Source organism: Macrobrachium nipponense, chromosome 2 (genome assembly GCF_015104395.2).
Source record: "Macrobrachium nipponense isolate FS-2020 chromosome 2, ASM1510439v2, whole genome shotgun sequence".
Classification (NCBI taxonomy): domain Eukaryota; kingdom Metazoa; phylum Arthropoda; class Malacostraca; order Decapoda; family Palaemonidae; genus Macrobrachium; species Macrobrachium nipponense.
The window spans coordinates 161,760,177-161,783,179 of record NC_087201.1 but is presented as its reverse complement, the minus strand read 5'-3'; the positions used below and the strand labels follow the sequence as shown (position 1 = coordinate 161,783,179).

General features: G+C 37.2%; 1 protein-coding gene across 1 annotated transcript in view; it reads left to right on the top strand.

The window, feature by feature from the left end:
• The first annotated feature begins 8,950 nt into the window (after positions 1 to 8,950).
• The window catches only part of LOC135221355 (SPRY domain-containing protein 3-like), a 74,166-nt gene continuing 60,113 nt past the window's right edge, over positions 8,951 to 23,003 (top strand). Inside the window, 3 exon segments of the mRNA XM_064259156.1 lie at positions 8,951 to 8,963; positions 9,437 to 9,518; positions 9,930 to 10,077. Of these exon segments, the coding sequence (XP_064115226.1) occupies positions 8,951 to 8,963; positions 9,437 to 9,518; positions 9,930 to 10,077 (243 nt within the window).

Genomic DNA, 23,003 nt, shown 5'->3' with positions numbered 1-23,003 from the left:
GCTTTCTGTAGCTATTAATCTGATTTTTTGGGTATGTATATTAATAGTGTTTTTGTAGGCTGATAAACAAACCCTCTGGTTAGACTGGAGTCGTGGTAGAGTGGAACAGACCAGGCTGATGAAATCTGTACTGACGACAGGGCAGCCTAAGCTAGCTGGATTCGTTCCTTATATTTTCCTACACAGCTAACAAAGAAACTCTCCAATGTCAAGCTAAATTCAAACATTTTATTCAATCTCGATTATCACAGAGGCTAACATGGGCTGCCTGACATGGCTACTCTTAAGCTAGCTCCTTTCAGGGTAGAATAATATGACACTTTAATTTCCTGCCAGTTGTAGGAGCCAGGTTTTGGTTTAGTTGCTTGTCTTGTGTCCTGCACTTTTGAGCCACATTGCTGGTGTAAACTACTTGTATTTGTCCTTTTCATTCTCATGTAGGCCATGTAGAAGTTATGTGCTAACCCCAGTAGGAGATTATAGCTATTTTGTGGGGGGAAGGAGACCAAAAAGGAGACACTGGTCTACATTGCCTAAAGCACAAGGTTAGCAATCAGTATTTATCACAAAAGAAGGACAAAAATGTCACAAGAACCAATTGGAGGGATGTATCCTAATCTTACCTTCCCAACGTAACGTAAGGAATCTTAACTTGCAGTGGGGTTATCCCCCCTGGCTCCCCTTTGATTTCGCATATATATGCCCCACCTCAATTAAGGATGAAACATACACAGGTAGAAGGCACATGTTTCTTGCTTTTCCTCATCCCCCTGTTAATGACTTAATTCAGTTAGTTAGTTTTGTGCAAGGGAGACATCAGCGCAAGGGATCACTTCTAGATAATTCTTTTAAATTGTATAGTATATTTTGAAAGTGCCATTTATGATCTCTGTCAACAACTCTGAAAAAAAAAAATGGACTCATTCCAAGAGCTGGGTACTTGAGTGTAAGAATTTTTAAAGTCTTAATCAATTGAAAATAGTAGGTTGTTGTTACATATCAGGAAAGCTGTCATAAGCACTAGTGAAATAGCATGTATGCTGTAAGTACCTGTTACCTACTAAACAATGTGTACAAATTAACTTCACAACAATATCAATGAATGTAAAAGATGATGGAAGCCTTCGTATTGCTATTTTGCCTCCTACTGGTGAGGAATTTAAGTGTCATATTATCACCAAGTTCAGTGCCCTTGGACCAGTTTACTAATTAAGTTAATGTTAACCATGTTTCAAGTAACCAATGCCTTAACTTATTTCATCTAATCATAGATTACTACTCATGATCTTAGTGTTATTTTTATTGCATTTAGAATGGTCATGTATTTTGTGCTTATGCTGATAACTTTATTTAGATATGTGTGATTATCAGTACCACTTAAGATCCTTCATTCTGAGGTTTGCAGTGGTTTTTCAAAACTTCTTTCCCATTTTTGCCAAATTCAAAAATGCTGATGGCTCGCAACACCAAAGCGTCAAGACTGAGACCACATCTGTATTTCTTTACTGTTTGATCTACTGTTACAAGAGTTCTAGCTGCATGTCATCAGAGAATGCCTAAAACCATTTACAAGTTAGCTAAAGCAACCCCTATTAATTTAGGTAGTTTAGTTGAATCATGTAGAAAATATTAGCTATATTTTTCATGGACACTATATAGTTTCTAATCTGTTTGAGACCTTTGAAACTGTAGGTCAGGCTGAAGAGAATTAAGAAGATTACTGAACTCACACACTGTTAATTAAAACATTTATTAAGCTAATGTATTGCAAAATAAGCATTCCAAAACTTCAGATTTGACTTGTTAGAATAAAAAAGATATCGAGTCTCAGCTTCCCCTTGTCAACGTCACCATTTGTGGTCTTTTTCCTGAACATCTGTCCGAAATGGGAAGCCTAACCTTTCCTATAGATACTGTACAGTATCATATTTTGTTATGGTGTGACAGATAAATATCTTGCCAAACACCTGAACAGTACCTTTTTGTAATTGCTTATCCAGTGATATATTCATTTTTTTTTTCATTAAGGGCAAATCACTTTTTTTGTGTGTCCCCTACATATAATGGTAGGAAGCTGTGGTTTTTGGATGGTGGCACCAATGGCAATGATGAAATATTTGCAAAACACAGACAAAGCAACTGAAAATGTACAGTTAATGTGTGTAACCACAATGGGAAACAGCCATAGAGAAAAGAAGCAAAATGTTGCCATGAAAGGGCTACAATCTAATGTAGCCTACATGGCCAAGGCCTTGCTTAATGGTTACCTCACTTTTTTTATTTTAGTTTTGTATCCATAGAAAATTCAAATTATTTGGTGCGGTTCGTTTGATGTGACAAAGTGTCTATAGGATGTTCATTCTCCAACTTAATCTGTTTGTTATCATAGATTGTGGTTGCTAAAAATTATGGGTCCATGATACCTCTATAAAGTCTTTGAAATATTTGTTTCCTATTTCGGAGCAAAAAGGTTTTAGCAACCAGTGGAGGTCATATGTTCTGTGTAGATGGTATTTGAAGGCCATACTCTTGAATATCTGATGGAAAAGCGAGGGGGTCTGAAAATATGTGCGCGCACTAAATTGAGGAAAATCGGTTTCGATTCAGTACAAAGGTTACAAAGCAGTTACCTAAGATGCTATAAAGTGAATAGAGGAACTACTCAGGAGTGAGGCTGAACATGGGCTATGTTTGCATCAAAATCAGCATCGGAGAGGTACAGTACTGTGAAACACTGAATGGAGAAAACAGGTACATGGAGAATTTCTTATGTTTTTCTACTTTAACCAGTGATTATCTAAGTTATCATTTACTTACTCTTCATTCAGCCAAAGTGGCATTCTTTGATTCTGTTTGGTGCGAAATTAATTTATACATTACCCACATTTTTATACATGCAGCTGTAGATGGTACGGCTAGCAAAACAGAGTCCTGTACAAGTGACTTCAGAAATGGTTTCATTTGTGTTCATTACAGGCTTAGTGTGTGTTAACAATGCATGTGATGACAGTTTACTATAGATGTCTGTGTATTACTACAGGATTTGTTGCTTTGTGTTGCTATCTGTTATGAAACTTTAGTAATCTTTTGTATGGAAGTGTATTTAGAGTGATTTGTTACTTGCAAGAGGATATAGGAGAAAGTGCAAACTTTAAAGTGTTAGTTAGTGTCCACCAAAAAAAAATAAAGATCGAGAATTATGAATTACACTGTCAAGGTAGTTATTTTGACAGATGCAAAATGACATTTTTTTTTTTTTTACCTTTTTTCATGACGAGTTTTCATATAGTACAGTGAGTCATTCATGGAGTGCTGATGAAGTTTAATATACTCTTACAGGTTTCAGCCCTTGAACAGGTATGCAAATAATTTGCTAATTTTCTGTGCTTCTTGACTTAGGAAGGATAATCATGCATTAAAGTATAAATCTAATATATTACATTGTATAAATTAATCATTATTTTTATTTTGTTCCTGAAGCCTTGTCAGTTGACAAGCTTACACCATATTTTGTAGTGTCTCAAATGATAAGACAATATGTATAATGTATTCGTTATCAGCTTCTATTAAAGTAGCTTTGGTGTTCAACGAAATTATTTGACTGAATTACAAATCTCTTCCAGATTATTTTTTAGTTTGAAAAGAAATTTTAAGAATTTTTCCATTGAAGGTACCTAGTGAAAAATAATTTAATATACAAATTAAGAAGCGAGATACATACAATCAAACTACAGTACATTACTTTTAGTTTCCTAATGAGCTACAATACTACAGATAGACATCTCATGTGGTCCAGATGTTTATGTTTGCCATGGGTGACAAAAGAATCATTATTAGAGCAGGAACAGAATGACTGTGTACTTTATTTGCAAATTATCTAGTTTTTCTTTGTAGGTTGTATTTTGGTTTGTAGTGTTTTCACTAAGCTCAACCTCTTTTAGTGCGTAAGAATTACATTGCTCATGGAAAACACAAACCAATTACATCTGATTTTTTTTATAGAAAATTTATGACATTTGGTTACCATGCTTGTATAGGTTGTCCCAAAAAAATTAATTTACATTTTTATTACTCATAAAGCATATGAACTCAAAATTTTCATCGCATTCTATTAGCATTTTTAAGAGGCATTGTACCACCTTCATAGATATTAGTCTTTACCTTTTGCTTGTTTTCTATTTTAGTGACTGCCACTTCTGCTAACAAGCTTGAATTTTATAGAAGTGCTGTACAATAACTGTTTATTTTGTTAACTGTTTGCGTATGGGAGTCGTAAGTTGACAAAGTTTGTTTTTGGGGGACTTTGGTAAGAGTTTTTTTTTTTTGTTTTTTTTTTAACATTGACAGACTTATTACACTTTTTCATTATTACCTGAATTTTTGTTGTCATTTATTTTTCTTTGTCCTTATGTACCCAGAAGAGAGTACATATGGTAAACATATTCTTGACCCTTTGTATATATACTGTACTACATACTGTGCAGAAATACTTTTTTTTTTTTATAAAGGTGTACAATATTGTATTTCATTGTTATTTAATTTTTTAAGTGGAAATATCCAGTCATGTGTCGAAATTATGCATGAAAGAGAAGATTTTTATCCCTTTGGCAAATTTAGTATAGTTGATTATTGTATGATCACAGTAATACAGGTATGTCTATGAATTGGAAATCACTCCCAGCATCTCAGTTTGAGAGATGATAACAAGAAAATTAAAGTTATTTTGTAATTAGTATTCTGATATATTTGTTCAGAGGAAAGAGACAACTTTTGCTGATGGTAAATAGGTATATTTTGATATTGAGATCATTGTATTATTATAAGTATTATAGTACGTATTATAAGTTTTTTAGTCCTTAAGTGTACATAATCTTTAAATGAGAAAATATTTTGTTCAAACCAAATACTGTAGATGGCATTCTCTGCACTTGCACGGTTTTAATTGGTCTTAATTTTCAGGTTATATGGTGATGCAGATCCTCCTTTCAAGTAACACTGTTATATTGTAACAGTTATATTTACAGTTGTTTGTATTAGATCAAAGTAGGATAGTACATACATCACATGTGCCCTTGTTATTGCCTTATTAACTGTAATCTTTTAAGTCAGTAAATAAATGTACGTACAGCATAATCAGTAGTGCATATTAACTACGTACTCAGTTTTGACATTATTACTGTATGTACATCTCATCTAATGACTGCTTTTCCCCTCCTTCTTCACCAAATGTACTTGTTTTTTAATGTATATTTCTGTAAGCAAAAGTGGTAGTATCTCTGCATTCTTTGAGAGCCATCAGAAGTTCATCTCATTTGACCGTTTTCACATCCTCTGATGCAAAATTAAGTGACTCCCGAGTAGTGTAGTCAGTGGAACCGAGAGTGAACTCAAGTCACATAGACTATTAAGTAGATGATCTCGCACTCTGCTTCCACTCCATAATATGTTGCATATTCATAACAGAGGGATTCTCTATATTTGATCAAATCTTTCTATTTCACAACACTTGTTATTGTTTGTGATTCTTCCTATATCAATGTTGCTGATGGTATTAGTGCCCCAAGCTGATCCAGTTATGTTTTCACATTTCTGGAGTATTAGTGTTTCTGGGTGTAAGCAACCTCTCAAAACTTGATATTCCAGACAAACTTCGTGGAAGTTGAATTTCCCCTTGTTTTATGTAGAGGTTTGCCTGGAGGTACCCTCTCTAGATCTCGGAAATAAGTCAAAGTTCAGTAGAGGATTCTTATGCTACCTGTAATTCTTCTCCTCTTGAAGTAGTATGGGCTGCTTATTTTAGGGAACACAAATACAACCAGCCAGTTGAGGCATCACATCTTTAAACTGCCCAGTACGAAAGGTTTATCCTTGGATGCAAAAACGTGGAACAGTAGTCTGGGCAGTGTTGTGGATAGTGACACCTTGAGTTTATTGTTTACCATTACTTTGGCTTGTTTACTGCTTCTCAACCACTATACGTATGGGTATACTTACAATTTTTTTTTTTTTTATTTGTCTACTTCCTATATATTTCACTAATTTTATTTGTTTTCTCACATATGGGCATTCTGTTCCTTGAAAGCTTGCTAAGCAAGTGTTAATAGCCATTTTTGGCTTTTCTAATACATATTATGTACTTATGTTGAATGATAATATGTAATAATAATATGATAACAACATGTTGAATGATAATATGTAATAATAATATGATAACAACAGAACAAAATTGAAGGGAGTAATTGTATTGAGTAAGAACAAGTTTTACAATTACCCATATGGAAGGTGGTCTTTAGTAGGTGCAATATAGCTCTGCTTTGTAACATTTAGAAAAATATTTGCAGACTCACATTTTTTCTTTTTACTGACAACTAAATATCAAAAAATTACTGTAAGAAGAATAGCTTTATAACTTGGTAAGAAAATGTTAATGAATAAGTTTTGTTTAGCCATTGAAAATCCTGAATAGCAGTAAGTAATCTACAAAATGGTTTGCGTCAATATTTACAGGATTGTTTTTGTTTTTATAATGCTAGATGTTGCGATGCTTCCTTTACCAATTGAATGTTCTTTGGTGTTATCACTTCTAATGGACAAAACATCTTTTTTTCCATTTTGACAGATTTGCAATCTGAAACTTTTCAGTTTGTTGGGGACCTTAGAGGGTAGTGGAGGTAGGCAGTCGGACGCAGCAACACTAATGCTGAGCTGTGTCCACCCAAACCTTTTCATTCTCTTCAAAAAGCTTTTTGGAGCAGCCCCAGCTGGCGACTCAGAGGCTGACATGTACAATAACTTAGGTCCACAGTGGCCTTTTGTTAGACAGAGACACCATGCTAGCGCACAGGGCCTAGATCAGAAAGTAAGAGCCGAAAGGATCATCATTGAAGGTGATGTCTTGAGGTAAGACCAAATAGTCTCTCTCTCTCTCTCTCTCTCTCTCTCTCTCTATCTCTCTCTCTCTCTCTCATTCTCCTCTCTTCTCTCTCTCTCTCTCGCTTCTCTCTCTCTCTCTCTCTCTCTCTCTCTCTCACTGATACTTTAATTTAAGTGTATTGAAGAGATTTTTTTACAACAGTGAAACTCGAAAATGATGCACAAGAGAGGGAAGACATCAGTGATATCAGATGTTTCAGAACTAGCTGTAGTAGATGATACATGGTGACACTTTTAACCTCATATGCAGAAAGAACAATATGTATTTGGGACTAAAAAATTACATTATATCATCACTTCAGTACTTTTCCAGAATTTGTGGGAAAAAATGGGACCTCACTTCCCTTCAAAGACTACAGTATTTCATTAAGACATAACGTTAAGGGAGGCTTACTGGTATTTTATGAGGAGAAAGAGATATTGTTAGTTCATCAGCAACAACTGTATATTTTTGTTATTGCATAAGCCATGTCTTCAGAAAGTTTATAAAGGATAGCTTTAATATAAGTAATTGTTGTACTCTTGAATATGTTTCATGTATTTTTAAGTGGACTAATTGGAAGTACAATCATTGCATTGAATTCAATTGTGAATTAAAGGATCTTGGTTCACAACGCCCTCCGATAATACCCCGCAGTGCCGGGACTGCAGAGGCGTAATGCGGGAATTCATTTTCCAGAATGATCTCGTATTGTTTGTAATGCCGGCTGCCGAGGGGCGGGAAGCGCTCGCTCCGAGCGATATTAATTGTTTGAAATGCATTTACTACTTGTGGAGATGTGTAATTCTTCTCCTCTGTTTGATTTATTTGGTTTCATGGTATTCTGTATTGTGTAACAATACAGTACATGGCCTTCTCACCGTTTTGTGTAAAAGTTCGATTCTTAAAAAAGGATAAAAGGATGATAGATTTTAGATCAGGAATACTCAAATCAAGATGAAGGCCACATAGTACTACTTGTTTAAAATGCAGTATTTTTAGGTCATGATATGGATCATAGGAAGCCAGTTTAGCAAGGTGGTACTGTTGAGTTACTGTGTGTTGAGATTCCATTGATGACAAGTGATGTCATGCAAATCCCATCCCCTTTTCTTCCATTAACGCCAGAATACGTTGACCATGAATGTTTGTCTTTGGATATCGGAATGAGTATTTTGGCTTTGGATATCAGAATGACAGCTGAAGAATTTTGTGGGGATGGTTTAACTCTCTATCTTCCAAGCACATAGAAGCTGTTCAAAGAGAATTATTAGGCCATTTCCAAAATAAAATCATAAAAGTATTTGCTTATGCTTCTATATATTTTGTGTATGCTATTTTTATATGCAATTAATGACATAAATAGAAATAATATTTATTATTGAAAAGGGAATTAAAAAGTTCTTAGTAAATAACTAATTTTTCTCAAAAAACTTTTATTTATACAAATCAGAGAAACACATCATTTGAACCCTATTTTTTTTTTTTTTTTTTTTTTTTTTTTTTTTTTTTTACATTTTCAAAAATATCAAAATAAAATACAATTATTGTAGTTGTTTTGCTTTAAAGGAAGACCAGAACTAGAATTCTCTTATATTATGAAAAGCCAAATATACAGCAAACAATAAAGGAAAATTATCTTTAAGCACAAGTAGTAAGCCACAGTTTGGTTTGGATATTTAAGATTATTAATGAAAAATATTCTATTTCATAATAGTGTCTTCAAGTTATAGTTTCCTGATTTGCCCTTCACATACAAGATCACTTTTATTTATAATTATAAAAGTAACATTTTTTTACTCGTAGGGCTAGCTTTTGTCCAAGACGGTACATTGCATTCAACTGTGTATAAATTATTTTGAGAAGATTAACGTGGCTCTGTGCAAATCTTCAAGTCCATCAGTGTGAATTGAGTCTAAACTTCTGTAAAAGTTGTGACAGATATCAGTCGATTACAGTGGTCTACCCGTATTCGCGGGGGATGTGTACCCCCCCCCCCCCCTGCGAATAGTTGGGACCCCTATTAAAACACTGAAAATGGCCTGTTTTGGTAGGTAAAACTCAAGAAAAATCCACTGAAAATTTTTATACCTAGTTTTTTTTAATAGTATTACAAAAGTGCTTTTTGTGATGAAATTAATAAAAAAAAACAGGAATTTCTGGATATTTATCATAGAAAAATACCTTGAATTTCCCGCGAATAATGGATAGATATGGTCCAGTGAGAATTCTGCGAATCCGTGAATCGGGAATCCGGAGAACGCGAATATGGGGCCCACTGTATAAATAATTTTGAGAGGATTTACATGGCTCTGTGCAAATCTTCAAGTCCATCATTGTGAATTGAGTCTGTAAAACTTGTGGCAGATGTCAGTCGATTACTCCTGGGTTCAAAAGTCATGGAACACAAACTGTCATAGTTGTGACTTGCATTCAAAAATTTTAGCTGTAGATAGTTCGTAAAATCTAATATGGATGACTCTCCCTGAGGTTTTAATGTCTAATATCAGAACTTGCTTTCAGGTCTTTGTTCTGCAAAATATCCACTACACAAGCTCCCTGGTTGGGCTGTCGACAGTGTTGGATATCATGCTGATGATGGGAGGTAAGATACAGTTCTTGGCTGCTGTGTTTAAATGTTAATGTTGTAATAGATCTCATGTATCTGCTATTTGTGATGTAGGGAAGTTCCTGTACACCTTTAGAGAACATGAAAACGGCCCTTTTTAAATTTTGGTTGATTTTTTCAAAATAGCATGTTTTTGCTGTTGCAGTTATACTTCTTTTGAACAGTAGCCATTTGTTCTCCAGTTGTAATGCTTAGTGTATCCAATCTTTTAATAGTATTTAAGAATTTTTTATGTAGTAAATATACAAATTTCATAAGTAAAACATGAGTGATTGTTTTTGTTATTTTATGTAAATTTTGCTGATGGTATGGATTAAATAGGTTTTTCTAAGTTTAAGGATCTACTATTTTTTATTTTTTGAATAACAAAACTTGCAATCTTTCCAGGTTGTATAAAGCCCGTCCAAGAGGAGTTGTATTTGGCCCAAGATGTGGTGCTGGTGATCGAATGGGTTGTGGTGTAAAGTTTGATCAGATTTCTCCAGAGAATGACCAGACTTCTGTACCTGTCTTTTTTACAAAAAATGGGAAAGAGGTAAGATTTGCTACTTTGTCTAAATAGAAATGTGTTTTAAGGACATTCAGTGTTTGTCTTGATACTTAGGATTTGAAAAGTGTTATTTTCTATGGATTGCAATATGTACTCTTTCAAATAAACCTACTGAAAAGTTGTTTGCATTTGGATGTAATTCTTCAGATTCATTGGATTACAGTATTGATATGCATAATTTGCAGTTGTATACTTTCCAAGGAAAAGTAAAAAGGATACATAGTTAATACAGTATTGTGCATTAAACAGAACTTGAAATGAATTCTTGCATCCCAGTATTTTATTTCAGGAATACAATTTGAATTAGTTTTTTATTGGCTTTAAATCATTTTTTTATTTGTTTTGTAGTAAGTGTATTGTTTGCTTAGCTTTGATTACTCTTTTATTATTTTTATATTTATAAATAGATAGATGTACTTAGTGTGAATGGTCCATATAAAAAAAGGGCTTCATAATAGAAATATGTTCAAGAAAAAGTATGCATGATTTTCAAGATAGTGGTGGTCATAATTCTCAGTTGTTCAAACGTATATGAGCTTAGTTCATGAAAATCAAATTTGTTGGAAAACAAAATTTTATTTTTTCAATACAAAAACCATTATTTATATACAAACCACATTTGCAGTCCAACAGTATCCCAAACACACTAGTCTTTTCTGTAACTGACTGAAAAAAGCAGTGACCAACTGTGCATGTACTGCCTATACCCTTAATGATCTTCAAACACCTGGCTTACTTTTGCTGTTGTCTAGATAATAGGCTTTCTTTCTTTAAATCTCCAGCTGAAAGCCCTTATAGATTAGCCTGCAGAGAGAGATATGTTATAGGAATATTTGAGAAATAAATATGAGGGAATTGAAAGTAAAGCTGAATACACCTAAATTCAGGAGACTTTAGTAGAAAGCAAGAGATTAGCAGAGGCTTGTTGTGCACCTCCTGTAGCTCCTGCTTTAGCAGTATCAACTTGACCTCCGGGCCTATGGCTTCTTGGAATCGTAACAGTATGAACTGAAATCTACTCTGTGCAGAAATTGAAATCATCCTTGAAGCCTTTTTACCTCTTGACTGAGGTCACAGTGTCCAGAGTTTCTGGAAACAAATCCTCGTTGGCAGAAGAACACCCAGAAGGGCAATGTTTCTCACCCTCCTCCCAAAACCTCTCCCCTCAGCAGGGAATTTCAATATAAGCCACATGCCTTTCTTAGACCAAGAGCACAAGTGTTGCCTCTTCACTAGAATCATCTTGAGTTTAGGTAGTAAGAAAAGCTTTCTTACAAGGTATGCTTGTTTTCAAATGGTTCATATTCCTTAGGAATGTGATTAGGATTTTCATTTATTCCTCCTTGATGGCATTGAGTACTGTTTCAATGAGGTCAAGTTGCCTTGGTGCTTGATGTCGATGGTTACCTTAGTCACTGCTGAATTGTGCTTACTTCAGAGTTCCCATACTAGATCTTCCAGGAACATGGATGGGTCCATGAAGTCTGGGACCTGTAGATCATGGATGTCAGAAACAGGGGATTGGTAAGATCCATGTTCATCAATTCCTTCCTCTTCATCACCTCAGCTGGTGAGAAATTACAGTACCATCTTCAAGTTGAACATAAAAACCTAGCCAAGAGGCAACACCATCCTCCTGCTCTTTGAGGGGTTCTCTTTTCCCAAAAATGTCTGGTGGTTCCTAATATGTATTCCTTGAAATTTACCATAGCACCCAGCATCGTTGATTTCTGTTTCTTGGAGATTTGGTGAGGAAAGAAGAACAAAAGATGAAATGCAATAAAACCTGCATGAATGCTGGCCTTGGAGCTTACACTTTCATCACCAACTTCATATATGTTATAATGTTTGACGTTTTGAGTGGTCAGTAAGTGACTCGGTGTTTATCAACTTTATAGACCCGTGAAAAGTGAAATCTCCATTTGATGAGTACCAGATGGTTTAGGTGGTTCCTGCATTGTGGGATTTGATTCTTCTGATGTCCGTTTGACAAGAAACTGCAGTGTCTGGGCTACTGAAAGACCATGAATGTTGACTGTATATGAGTAATGGGTTGTGGTCAAAAAAAGACCCCTCAAATATGTACTTAACTAGTTTCTTTCTTCACTTTGTCTCACGTGACGAAATTAGTGGTTATATATTGTTAATGGCATGCCAGTTTTCAATTAGTTGTTTAACCCTATCCATGCTCAATTATTTCAGTCAAGTGTTAGGCTGGGACATTTATTTTTCATTTGATAAACTAAGAGTAAACCTTATGGGAATCGTGAAATTATATGGAATTTGGATTTTACCTTGGTTAGTCACGATAACATTTTTATGACATTAAAAATAGTTTGTAGTATTTTTGCTATGGTATTTGCATAGGTTAATCCCAAGAAAGGAATACATCTTATATTAAAAGTTCTTTACATCATCATTTCATCTCTAGTTTGATTACTCTCAGTCTTTCATATTTCATCTGCTCCATAGTTGTCCAACTTAAATAAATATTCTATATCCAGTTTTATCCTCTCGTTTAAGAACCTCATAAAGTGGTAACACTTACAGTGTGCCTTGTATGATCCAGTGTAGATATTTCTAAAATTTCTTTGCTGTGATCCATCACCCAAAGCTACATTGCCATCTGCATGCTACACTTGATTAGTTAGCCAGCAATTACTTAGCTTAGTTTCTACTCGACAGCAGGTTAAATTTTTAAAATAAGTGGTAGCGATCGTCTTTTGTATATGTAGGTGACTGGCCCCGCCCACTTTCAGGGAAAGGGGGAGGGGGAGGGGATCAACTCAGCCAAGAGCTCAATTTTGTTTCTGCTGGCTTAGACTAATAAGGTGTTGGAAACGCAGCTTGAATTTGGTTTTCGGCCGAGTTCTTCCCAGATTTGGTGAAGTGTTTTGTGCCTTGGTAGCCTTTGGCTTTTGTCTTTTGAATTTTGATTACAGCTTTCACGATTTTGACTTCAATTACGTATTCAGGAAATTTACCGACTTATTCAGGAGATTTACCAACTTTTTGCTTTTTCAGCTCATTATAAGTGGTTAGTAGACATGTCAGACTCTAGCGTGTCAAGTATGTATTAGGTTTTGCATCAGAGGCTGCAATACTAGGTTGACTAAACCTTGCTATGATCCACATACATTATATACAACTTGTAGGAGTCAAGTTTGCACTAGAGAATGGACCTGTGAGGAGTGCAGTGGATGGGAAGAGAAACAGTGGAAGATTTAGCTTCACTTCACATATTAATAAGTTAGAGATCCTAAAAGAAAAGCAGCTTCTAGAGCCAGGACTAAATCTTCAGCTACGCAAGACGCAACTAAGAAATCAGGTATACTAAAATTTCTACTGTCCCTTCCCCTGCTAAACCAATGTCTCCTTTTTCTAGTTTTCCTCCTAAATCACCTCCTCCTCCTATCCCTGTTTCACACACTCCCAAACCAGGTCGCAACGTCAGCCTCGAAGACAAGTTTTGGAACCATTTTTTTTTTTTATATTCTTGCTTCCACAGTGGCCCATATAGGGGAATCTATGAGGGTACTTTTGGATAAAGTGAGTGAAAAGTGTTTAAGTGAAGTGTCAGTGGAGGAGGTGGATGGACTGAAAAGTGTTTTAAGTGAAGTGTCAGTGGAGGAGGTGGCTGTCCATCCCACCGACTCTCTTAAGCGAAGGTCACTGCCATACTCCCCCATCCCCAGGAGGAGGTATACTGGAGGCCCAAGGGAGGTCGGTAGGGCCTGCACCCAAAAGACTGCTGTTGAAAAGGAGTCTCAGTGAGATATAGGTTTTCTCCTAATTGTAATGATTCTATCCCCAATCGAGGGTACCAGTGTAGATTTTCAGACGCATCTCGTCCACTGAAAAGACTCTCTTTGTTTGAGGATAGTTCCCCTCCACTACCCAGCAAAAGGTTTAGAGAACTTTCACATAGCCCCTGGCATTTGTGCAATAAGTAGGACAGTCTTGAACACTTTTTGCAGCCAGAGGGCAAGAAAGTAGCACCCAGGCAGCCTTCAGATTCCAATGTGTATTCTTGTAGTTCTACAAAACGCCCAGTAGCAAAAGAGTCCTCTCGTTTCTCAGAGCGCCAGTCAGTAGGAAAGCACCATCAAGTGCCCTCTCATGAGTTGGCACCCTTGAGTTCTTTGAAGCACCTCATAGGTGTGGTTGGTATGGTGTTGGCATACCACCTCAGTGGCCGCGAGTTTGATTCTCAGACATTCCATTGAGGTGTGAGAGATGTGTATTTCTGGTGATAGAAGTTCACTCTCGACGTGGTTCGGAAGTCACGTAAAACCGTTGGTCCCATTGCTGAATAACCACTGGTTCCATGCAACGTAAAAACGCTATACAAACAAACAAATAAGAGTTCTTTGGCTCCAAAGTGTTCTCTCTCATGCGAGCGCCCAGTTCTTGCACTGCCAGGCTCTGCTGTTTCGTCTGCTTCATCCAAGTGCCTTTTGTTTTCAACTGCTAGTGTATCTGCTTCTGTTCCACCATTGCGTAGTGATGTAGACCATTCTTTAGTTCCACTTAAGAAGCAGTTGGACAGTATCCTGGGTCTACTTCAAAAGTTGACTGCTGCTTCATCGTTGGTAGCACCCAGTGATCCCTCGCTCTCTCTGATCTCTTCAGAGGAAGAGGACTTGGACCAAGAATTGACTCCTACCGCTTATGCGACCTTGCTCAGGTATCTTTTTGTGAACTTACTTGCCTGACTTCTTTTCCCCTACAGCACCTTCATCTCCTGCTTCCTCATTCATGAAGAGCGATCAACACTCGGACTCGACCACACTTCCGAAGATGATATTTTTATCTTCTTCAAAAAAAGCCATATGAGAGATAGAGGCCTGACTTTCTGAGAAGAGGCAGCAAGGAAAGGCGTGTTTGCTACGTATTCTGTCTTCCTGTTTGGCTGCTAGAAGATGCCTCTTGTATGCTACTGGAGAAGCTCCCTCCTTGTTAGTGGCTGCCTCCTCCCAAGGGGACTTATCAACTCGACACGTACGTCAGCTTTTTCTTTGGCTAAAACAATGTTCTCAGCACTGGAAATGAACCATTTACTGAAAAATTGCTTTAAGGTATTAGAGGTTCTTAGTTTTTAGGACTGGTCCTTGGGACATTAGACTGGCGTAGTGTGCTTTTATGTGCCGACAAAGTGGTGAGAGATGGCTCCATGGAAATAGTGTCACTGTATACTATAGGTGTCCTGAAAAAGAGAGAGCTATGCGTGTCCTTCACATCCAAAGGAGTTACCTCTTCTCGTAAGTCTGCGCTTCACTTTTCTGCTTTGGATAATATGCATCTTTTCCCACAAAAGACAGTAGAGGAGATAGCCTCGCATTTACACAAAAAAGTCAATGCAGGATTTACTGGTTCAGTCAACAAGATGCTCCAGATACCAGACCACTACTACATTGAATCCCCCGTTTTCGTGGACTCACGTATTCGCGGATTTCTCTCTGGAACATGTACCCCATTATTCACAAAAAATTTGCCCATTTGCAGTATTTTTCTATGAGAAATATACACAAATCCCTTATCATTTGCTTCATAAAATGCGCTTTTTGTGATATAACTATTAAAATTTGTTGTGGGTTTTTCTTGAGTTTTAACTAACAAAATAGGTAGTTTTAAGCATTTTTATACGGATTTTCAACTATTCATGAATTCTAGCTATTTTTGGGGTGGTTGGTTCTGGTATGCATCCCTCACAAATATAGGGGAAACACTATATGTGCGCCCAATTCATCCTCTCCATTGCAACCTTCCCCCTTCGAGGTGGGAGACAGAGAAAATAGTCAAGACCTCAAACAAATGTTGACTTCTACCTGAAGAATATCAAGAAATCCTCTAAATCTACAACTCTTAATTGAGGATCCTGTCCTTCATGCTCTCATGGGGGCAAGAGTACAGTCGTTTTGGAAAAATTGGGAACAGAAGGGGCCCGATCAGTGCGTAATAAAAGTGTTAAAAAATGGTTTGCTCTTAACCTGTACATAACCAAAATGAAGTTTCATATGGAAACAGTACAGTACTAGTCCCAGTGTCCATACACCAACGGGACTGGATGGTCTCTTTAGATATGAAAGACGCCTATTTCCATATCCCCCTTCATCTTGAGTCAAGGAACTACTTAAGGTTTGTATTAAAAATTCAATTGTTCCAGTTTTGAGCCATATGCTTAGGGCTGTCAGTCCCCGGCTTACGACGGGGTTCCGTTCTTGAGATGCGTCGTAAGCCAAAAGTCGTCATAAGCCGGAAAATTATACAAAATCCTAAGAAAACCTTTAATTGCTTTGGGTGTATTAAAAACTAGGTAAACTGCATTTTTATTGAATTTTACATAAAAAATCCTTCAAATATTGATTTTTGCATTTTTGGAGTCATATTTCTTCCATCAGATTGGCGTCGTAAGCGTTGTAACCCTGGAACATGCGGTGTAAACCTGGAAATAAACTCTGATGAATATAATTGAAAAGTGTTGTAACCTCGCAACATCATAAGCCGAACCCTCGTAAGCCGGGGACTCCCTGTACTCGCCCCATTAGCCCAACTGGCATCATCATCTGGGAATAAAAATATCCCTATACCTAGACAATTGGTTAATTCGCTCGCCATCAAAGGACAATTGCACAAAAGATCTTCAAAAGACGTTTCTATTTGCTCTAAGACTTAGACTTTGCTTCTAAACCTAGAAAAATTGCAACTGACTCCATTTCAACAGATGGTTTATTTGTGATTCAGATAGTTACTCAGTTTTCAGGCTTCTCCCTCTCCTCAAAGGATTTGAGACTGCCTGAATCCTCTCCTCAAAGGATTTGAGACTGCCCCTCTCCTCAAAGGTTTGAAGACGGCCTTAACCCAGGATTCTCTCCATTCTCTCCTTCAATGAGTACTCAGCAGCACAGTGTTAAGTCTATTGGGCACTCTAGCATCAATAATAGAACAATTTGCGAGGTTGGGGAGGCTTTTCATGATGCGTCTTCAATTTTTCTGAAGAGCCAATTGGGATCAGTAGTGAATCAAGAGCTGCACTTTTTTACCATAGCACAGGAGATAAAAGAGGCTCTACAGTGGTGGAACTCTGAAGACAGGTTGACAGAGGGAAAATCTCTTTTAGTGTTGAACCCCGACCTGAACTTTTTCTTCGATTGGTCAGATCAAGGCTGGAGAGCTCTCCAGGGAGGGAAAGAGATATCAGGAACATGGTCTCATTGGGAGAAGGGTTTGCATATCAACTTGAGAGAGATAAAGCAATTTTTTAGGTCTGCAACATTGGTCGGAAGAAGTCTGCAACAAGGTAATAGCAGTTCATGCATACAACACCACAGCCTTAGTTTATATCAGGCTTCAAGGGGGATCCATTTGTTTTCCCTTTACGAGAGAGCCAGAACCCTCTTGATTTGGGCAGACGAGAATCGAACAAAACTGATAACGAGGTTTATTCAAGGCAAATGCAAACGAGGTTTATTCAAGGCAAATGCAATGTTAATGCAGATGAGCTAAGCTGTCGAAAACAAATACTTCCGACGGAGTGGAAATTAAACCATCAAGTATGTTCAAAACTCAAGAAATTGTGGGGAGAACTGAAATTGGATTTATTTGCAACATCCAAAAAGCAACGTCTCCTGCTGTTCTGTTCTCTTTATCCTGACCTGTTAGCATGGGCGATAGACACAATAGTGATAGATTGGTAAAATCCGGACCTATATGTCTTCCCTTCCTTCGGGATGATCTGGGAAGTTTTTATGAAGTTCCAGCCACACCAGAATGTAAGAATGACCCTGACCCTGACTGCTCCATTTTGGCCTCAAAAAGAATGGTTCCTGGAACTTCTCAATCTACTAGTAGACCAACCAAGACTCCTGTCGATTCCATGTCTGCTCAGACAACCCATTTAATAAGTTTTTACTGAGACATGTCCACTGTGGCCCTGACAGGCTTTTGACTGTCTACAAGTTATTATGAGTGAAAGACTTTTCTAGGAAATGTGTCAGAAGCTATTGCTTAGTGTAGAGGACATTCTACTAGTAAAGTCTACCAAGCAAAGTGGGTAGTCTTCAGGCATTGGTGTAAGAAAAATAATGTATCATCTTGTAATACCTCTAAAACTCAGTTAGCAAACTTTTTCCTCTTCCTGACAGTGACCAGAAACCTGTCTTCATCAACCATTAAGGGATACAGGGCTATGCTTAACTCTGTGTTCAGACATAGAGATCTAGACCTTTCTTCCAACCAAGATCTTTTAGACATTATCTTGTGTTTAGATACGTCTAAGAATGTAAGGGAGGAAACGTATCTGTGGAATTTAGATGTGTGTTTTTAAAGTGGTACTCATATTCTCATTTTGATCTGATGCAGTCCTCCTCGCTGAAGGATTTGACAAAGAAGAGTATTTTCCTCATAGCTCTTGCTACAGCTAAAAGAGTGAGTGAGCTCCATGCAATAAACAAAAGGATAGGGCTCACATAAGAGAATGCTCTTTGCTCATTTACTTTGGGTTTCCTAGCTAAGAATGGAAACCCTTCTCAGCCATGGCCTCGCTCTTTTACCATTAAAATCTTCACTGACATACTAGGTCCAGAGGAAGCGGAGAGAAAATTATTCCCAGTAAGAGCGTTAAGATATTATATTTTATGAGAGCTAATTTTAGAATTGTGTACCAGATTGGAGAGGAGTTGCTTCCTGAGCTTAAGATTTAAGTGCACGGTGTGAGGGCAGTGGAGACTTCGGTATCCTTTAAACACAGTCGGTCTCTGTCCTTGAAATTGCAAACCATACAGTGTTGAAGTGTAAGTCCATGTTTGCTATGCACTACTTGTATGATGAGGAAACAACTTATGCTGAATGCAGTACATTAGGACCATTGTCCATGGCTGGCATAGTGTTCTGGGGAAGGAATGTAGGAAATGATCTCTAAGGCCAGTGCTGGTTGATGGTCTCACTGGTAGAGTGATAAGGTGCGACCCAGAGAGCGTCAACTAAGACAAAGGAGCCTCGCAAGGTGGCAGCACATGAGAGCCAATGTAGAGGAGTCCTAGGGGAAGCGGGACTGCTATAGGGGCTGGGGGTGAATACACGCTTCCAAGAAATGCGACAACAGCCCATCCAAGGAGGGTGAACCCCGTAGTCCAAGCGACGCCCAAACAGATGCCATCTTGGATGACTCCAAACCTGCAACTAAGAAATTAAATGGCGTAGCCTCCTCCCTCTCGGGATGTGAATTAGAACCCAAGGGAGAGGGTACCACATTAAGCATAACATCATCCTGTGGGACTCCCAATACTTTCATCAACGAGTTTATGGAAGAAAAGAAAGGCTTCAGGGGTACACTTGAACTTGCCACAGGGAGAGCGATCGCAGGAGAGGGAGAAATCGAATCGTCCAGTCAAGGAGAAGAAAACCATCCCAAGAAGGACAAGCTGAAACTCTGCAATGTTCCCTCTTCTTGTGAAACTCCCTCCACTTCGACTTTGGCCAGGAACAACATTCCGGACAGGGATTAGTAATTGTACAATAATTAGCTCAGTACCTACTGCAAGTCGTATGAGTATCAGTGATCGCAGCTGCGAGAAAACTGGTGCACGGGAATCCCTGAATGCCCGGGCACATGCGTTGACAAGGCCATGAAGACTCGGAGGAATCCATTATGCAACAGAAACACTCGCACAACAAACACACTGAAAGAAAGGAAACGGGCACAAAACCGGCTTGGAAGAAGAGCAAAGCGATAGCATCTACTTTCCAAGGCGCTTAAAGAAAGGACTAAAGCATCACAGTGTGTGATGCACCGTCTCTGATGACCAGCTCTCACCTCGTACGCGCAGGAGTTGCCAGATCTCAGATTCCTTGCTATACAATCTTTGATTGTTTTTAACTGGTTTCCAGCTGGCGCTTGGAGATTATCCTTTTGTTAAGACCTCAGGTTTGTGAGCTGTGAAAAATACAAATTGATTAAACATTTTCATATTCAAGGTAGTATTGAGTTACATTGTCCTTAAAATCCCCTCCCCCTGTTGATGTGGATTCAGCTAAGTGATTACTGGGTAAGTTACTTATATAAAATGACATTAATTTTATATATAAAAATGACATTTTTATAATAAAATTAGTATACGTACTTATATACTTATCCAGTAATTACAATTAGAGCCCACCCTCCTCCCCTCACATGACATCAGAGCATTAACAAAATTGAGCTCTTGGCTGAATTGTTCCTCTCTCCTCTGCCCCAAAAGTGGGCCTGGCCAGTCACCTACATGAACAAAGACGATCACTACCACTTATTTTCAAAATTTAAGTTGCCATCGAGGAAACTCTAAGCCAAGTAATTATTACTGGGCAAGTATATATAAAATCTCATTTTATTATAAAAATGTCATGTTTCTAACTACTTCAGCATTATCTTGTTCCAGTTTTTTTTTTATTCTCATTCAAAAACAAGTGTTTCTTTAAGTTACTTTATAATTAAAAGTGGTTTGTATCAGTCTTTGCTTTACAGAAGCATGCTGAGACCGAGAGAGATGAAATTTAGCACTCCTTGAGTTAAAAGATGCAAAGGTTAATTTTAATATGTAATGCTGCACCTGAGATACTGTTTAGACATCTTGTTAAATGAAAAATTAAGAGCAAAGATTGAAGGTAAAAAAGTTGAAAAGCTAGGTGGAAAGAAACCAAAAGAGAATAGGTGAAAAGTATAAGACAAAAAGTAGTGCAGTTAGGTCTGAAGGGAAATAGGAAAGAACCTTTACCGCTGTTTACAGCCTACCATGCAAGGCACACTAGATGCAACCACTACTACAACCCTCCCCGCTTCCCCTGAACATACACTTGACACGTATAAATAATATTATGTTAAAACCCTCTCATGTTATATCATTGGTACCTGAACAGCAGTTTGGCAGGTGATGGAAAAGACCACTGATCTGAAAAGGATAGACAAACTGGAATAAAGTCAGTTGAAATTGTATGTCACTGCCACTCTAGCTTCATTATTTGGAAGAAAATATAACACTGGGATGTATAGGCTTGAATTAAACACCATGGAATGAGTGAGTGAGAGAACGCTAGACATATAATACAAAGGTGATTCAAAAGTAACAAATTTCCTCGTGTGCATATATTAAAAGATATTTGTTACATATTGCAAAATATTTACTGTTTACCAGTACTTAAAATTCCATTTGAATGAAATTATTTCTGTATAAAACAAGGGCTATATCACATGACAGCTGTAGTTGCCATACTTCGGCTGTGACCATATATTCTGTGCTTTAAAAGTGTGTCCTCGACTTACGGCAATTCGATCTTATGGCACTTTTTCAGAGCTGTTAACGGCATTTTACAGCTCCTTAACTAGATGTTGCATCAAGTTTCGGTGCCGTAAGCACCATTGACAGTGCTAACGGCAAGAGGAAGCATCAAGTTAACGGTGCTCACAGAGATGTAACTTGATACAACAAGTTACGGCACTGTAAGAGCTGTTAAAACGCTGACAACAATGAAAAACTGGCTTACAGACCGGATCCCCCACTGTAAGTCAAGGACGCACTATTCTAAATCTTTAGCATTCCTGATGCTATAGTCTGCTGGTTTGTTTATTTACAATACTTTATATAGTTTAATAATTTCATATGTCCTTTCCTTTTTTTATAATTTAAATCTCCTTATGTGTAGTTACACCTTTCCCAAATCTGACCTTACATGGTACCTTTTCATATCAAGACTCATTTCTAGCCTCACAGTGCATATGTCATTAAGGTAATTGATGTTCTCTCTCCCTCAAGGTTTTTTCCCAATCATAATATAATCATCTTCCTCCATGTCTTCACTATTAGTTCTTATTGTATGAGCCAGACATTGAAAATTCAATAATCTATGTAAACTTTCATAATACTACTACATTCATCCATACACCATGTCATCAACCTCATGACCGTTGTCTCTAAGCTGCATCCTTTTTCATTTACCTTGATTTAACTTATATGAGGTTTTAGCCATCTTTTTCCCCATTCTACATTTAGAATATGTTTATATATCAAAGACTTAGGCGAGAAAACACTGGGTTATTTGCATGCAGTATATCTCAGAGGGCTTTCATTTTTGTGTTTGGGTAACTTTTTACCTTACTATGATGTACAAAAAAGGCTCTAATGTTGGTACTTGATAGTCTTTGAAGTCATCAACATCTACATCAGATTCTTTATCTTCACTTTAGGTATGCCATTTTCATTGCCATCATAATTTAACATTTTTACAAAAGTTTTTACATTATATAAGGTTAAGCTTATAAAGAGTGCCTGCTCTACAATTCGTGAACCTTCTGTCTAATTCCATCTGGTCCAGGTCTTCCTCTGTTTCCTTGTCATATCTCAATAAATTTTTGGGAATTTTCATTCTTATCTTTGTCCTGATATTTCTTGTACGAATATGCTAGCTGCTGCTTCTCTAAATCTTTTGATCAAACCATCCTAACCTATTAAATACCATTCTATTTTCTAGTATCTGGGCACCTCATCTCTAAGCTGTTTCTTCATTTACATCATGAACTTTCAAAAATATTCCTGCCACAAATCTCTCCACTTTGGAGTTCTAACTCTTCAAAATCTCCATTTTTCATAAATATATTGTCTCAAATGTGTGTGAAAAAATTTTTTTTTTGTGACCATTAAATTTTGCTTTGTTACTTTGTTCACAGTGCCAGTTCATAATTCAGTCTATCACCATGGTAATGTAAACATTATACCTCCTCTAAGGCCTGCCCTTCCATCACAACACAGTTATCCTCGACCCTATTTTCACTGTTATCTCATTTTACTTTGGTCATAGAGTATCTTTTACTTGGCTAACATTTCGTAGTCAAGAATATCTCTAAAAATGTGTGTTGCATTTGATACTGTATTGTATTCAGA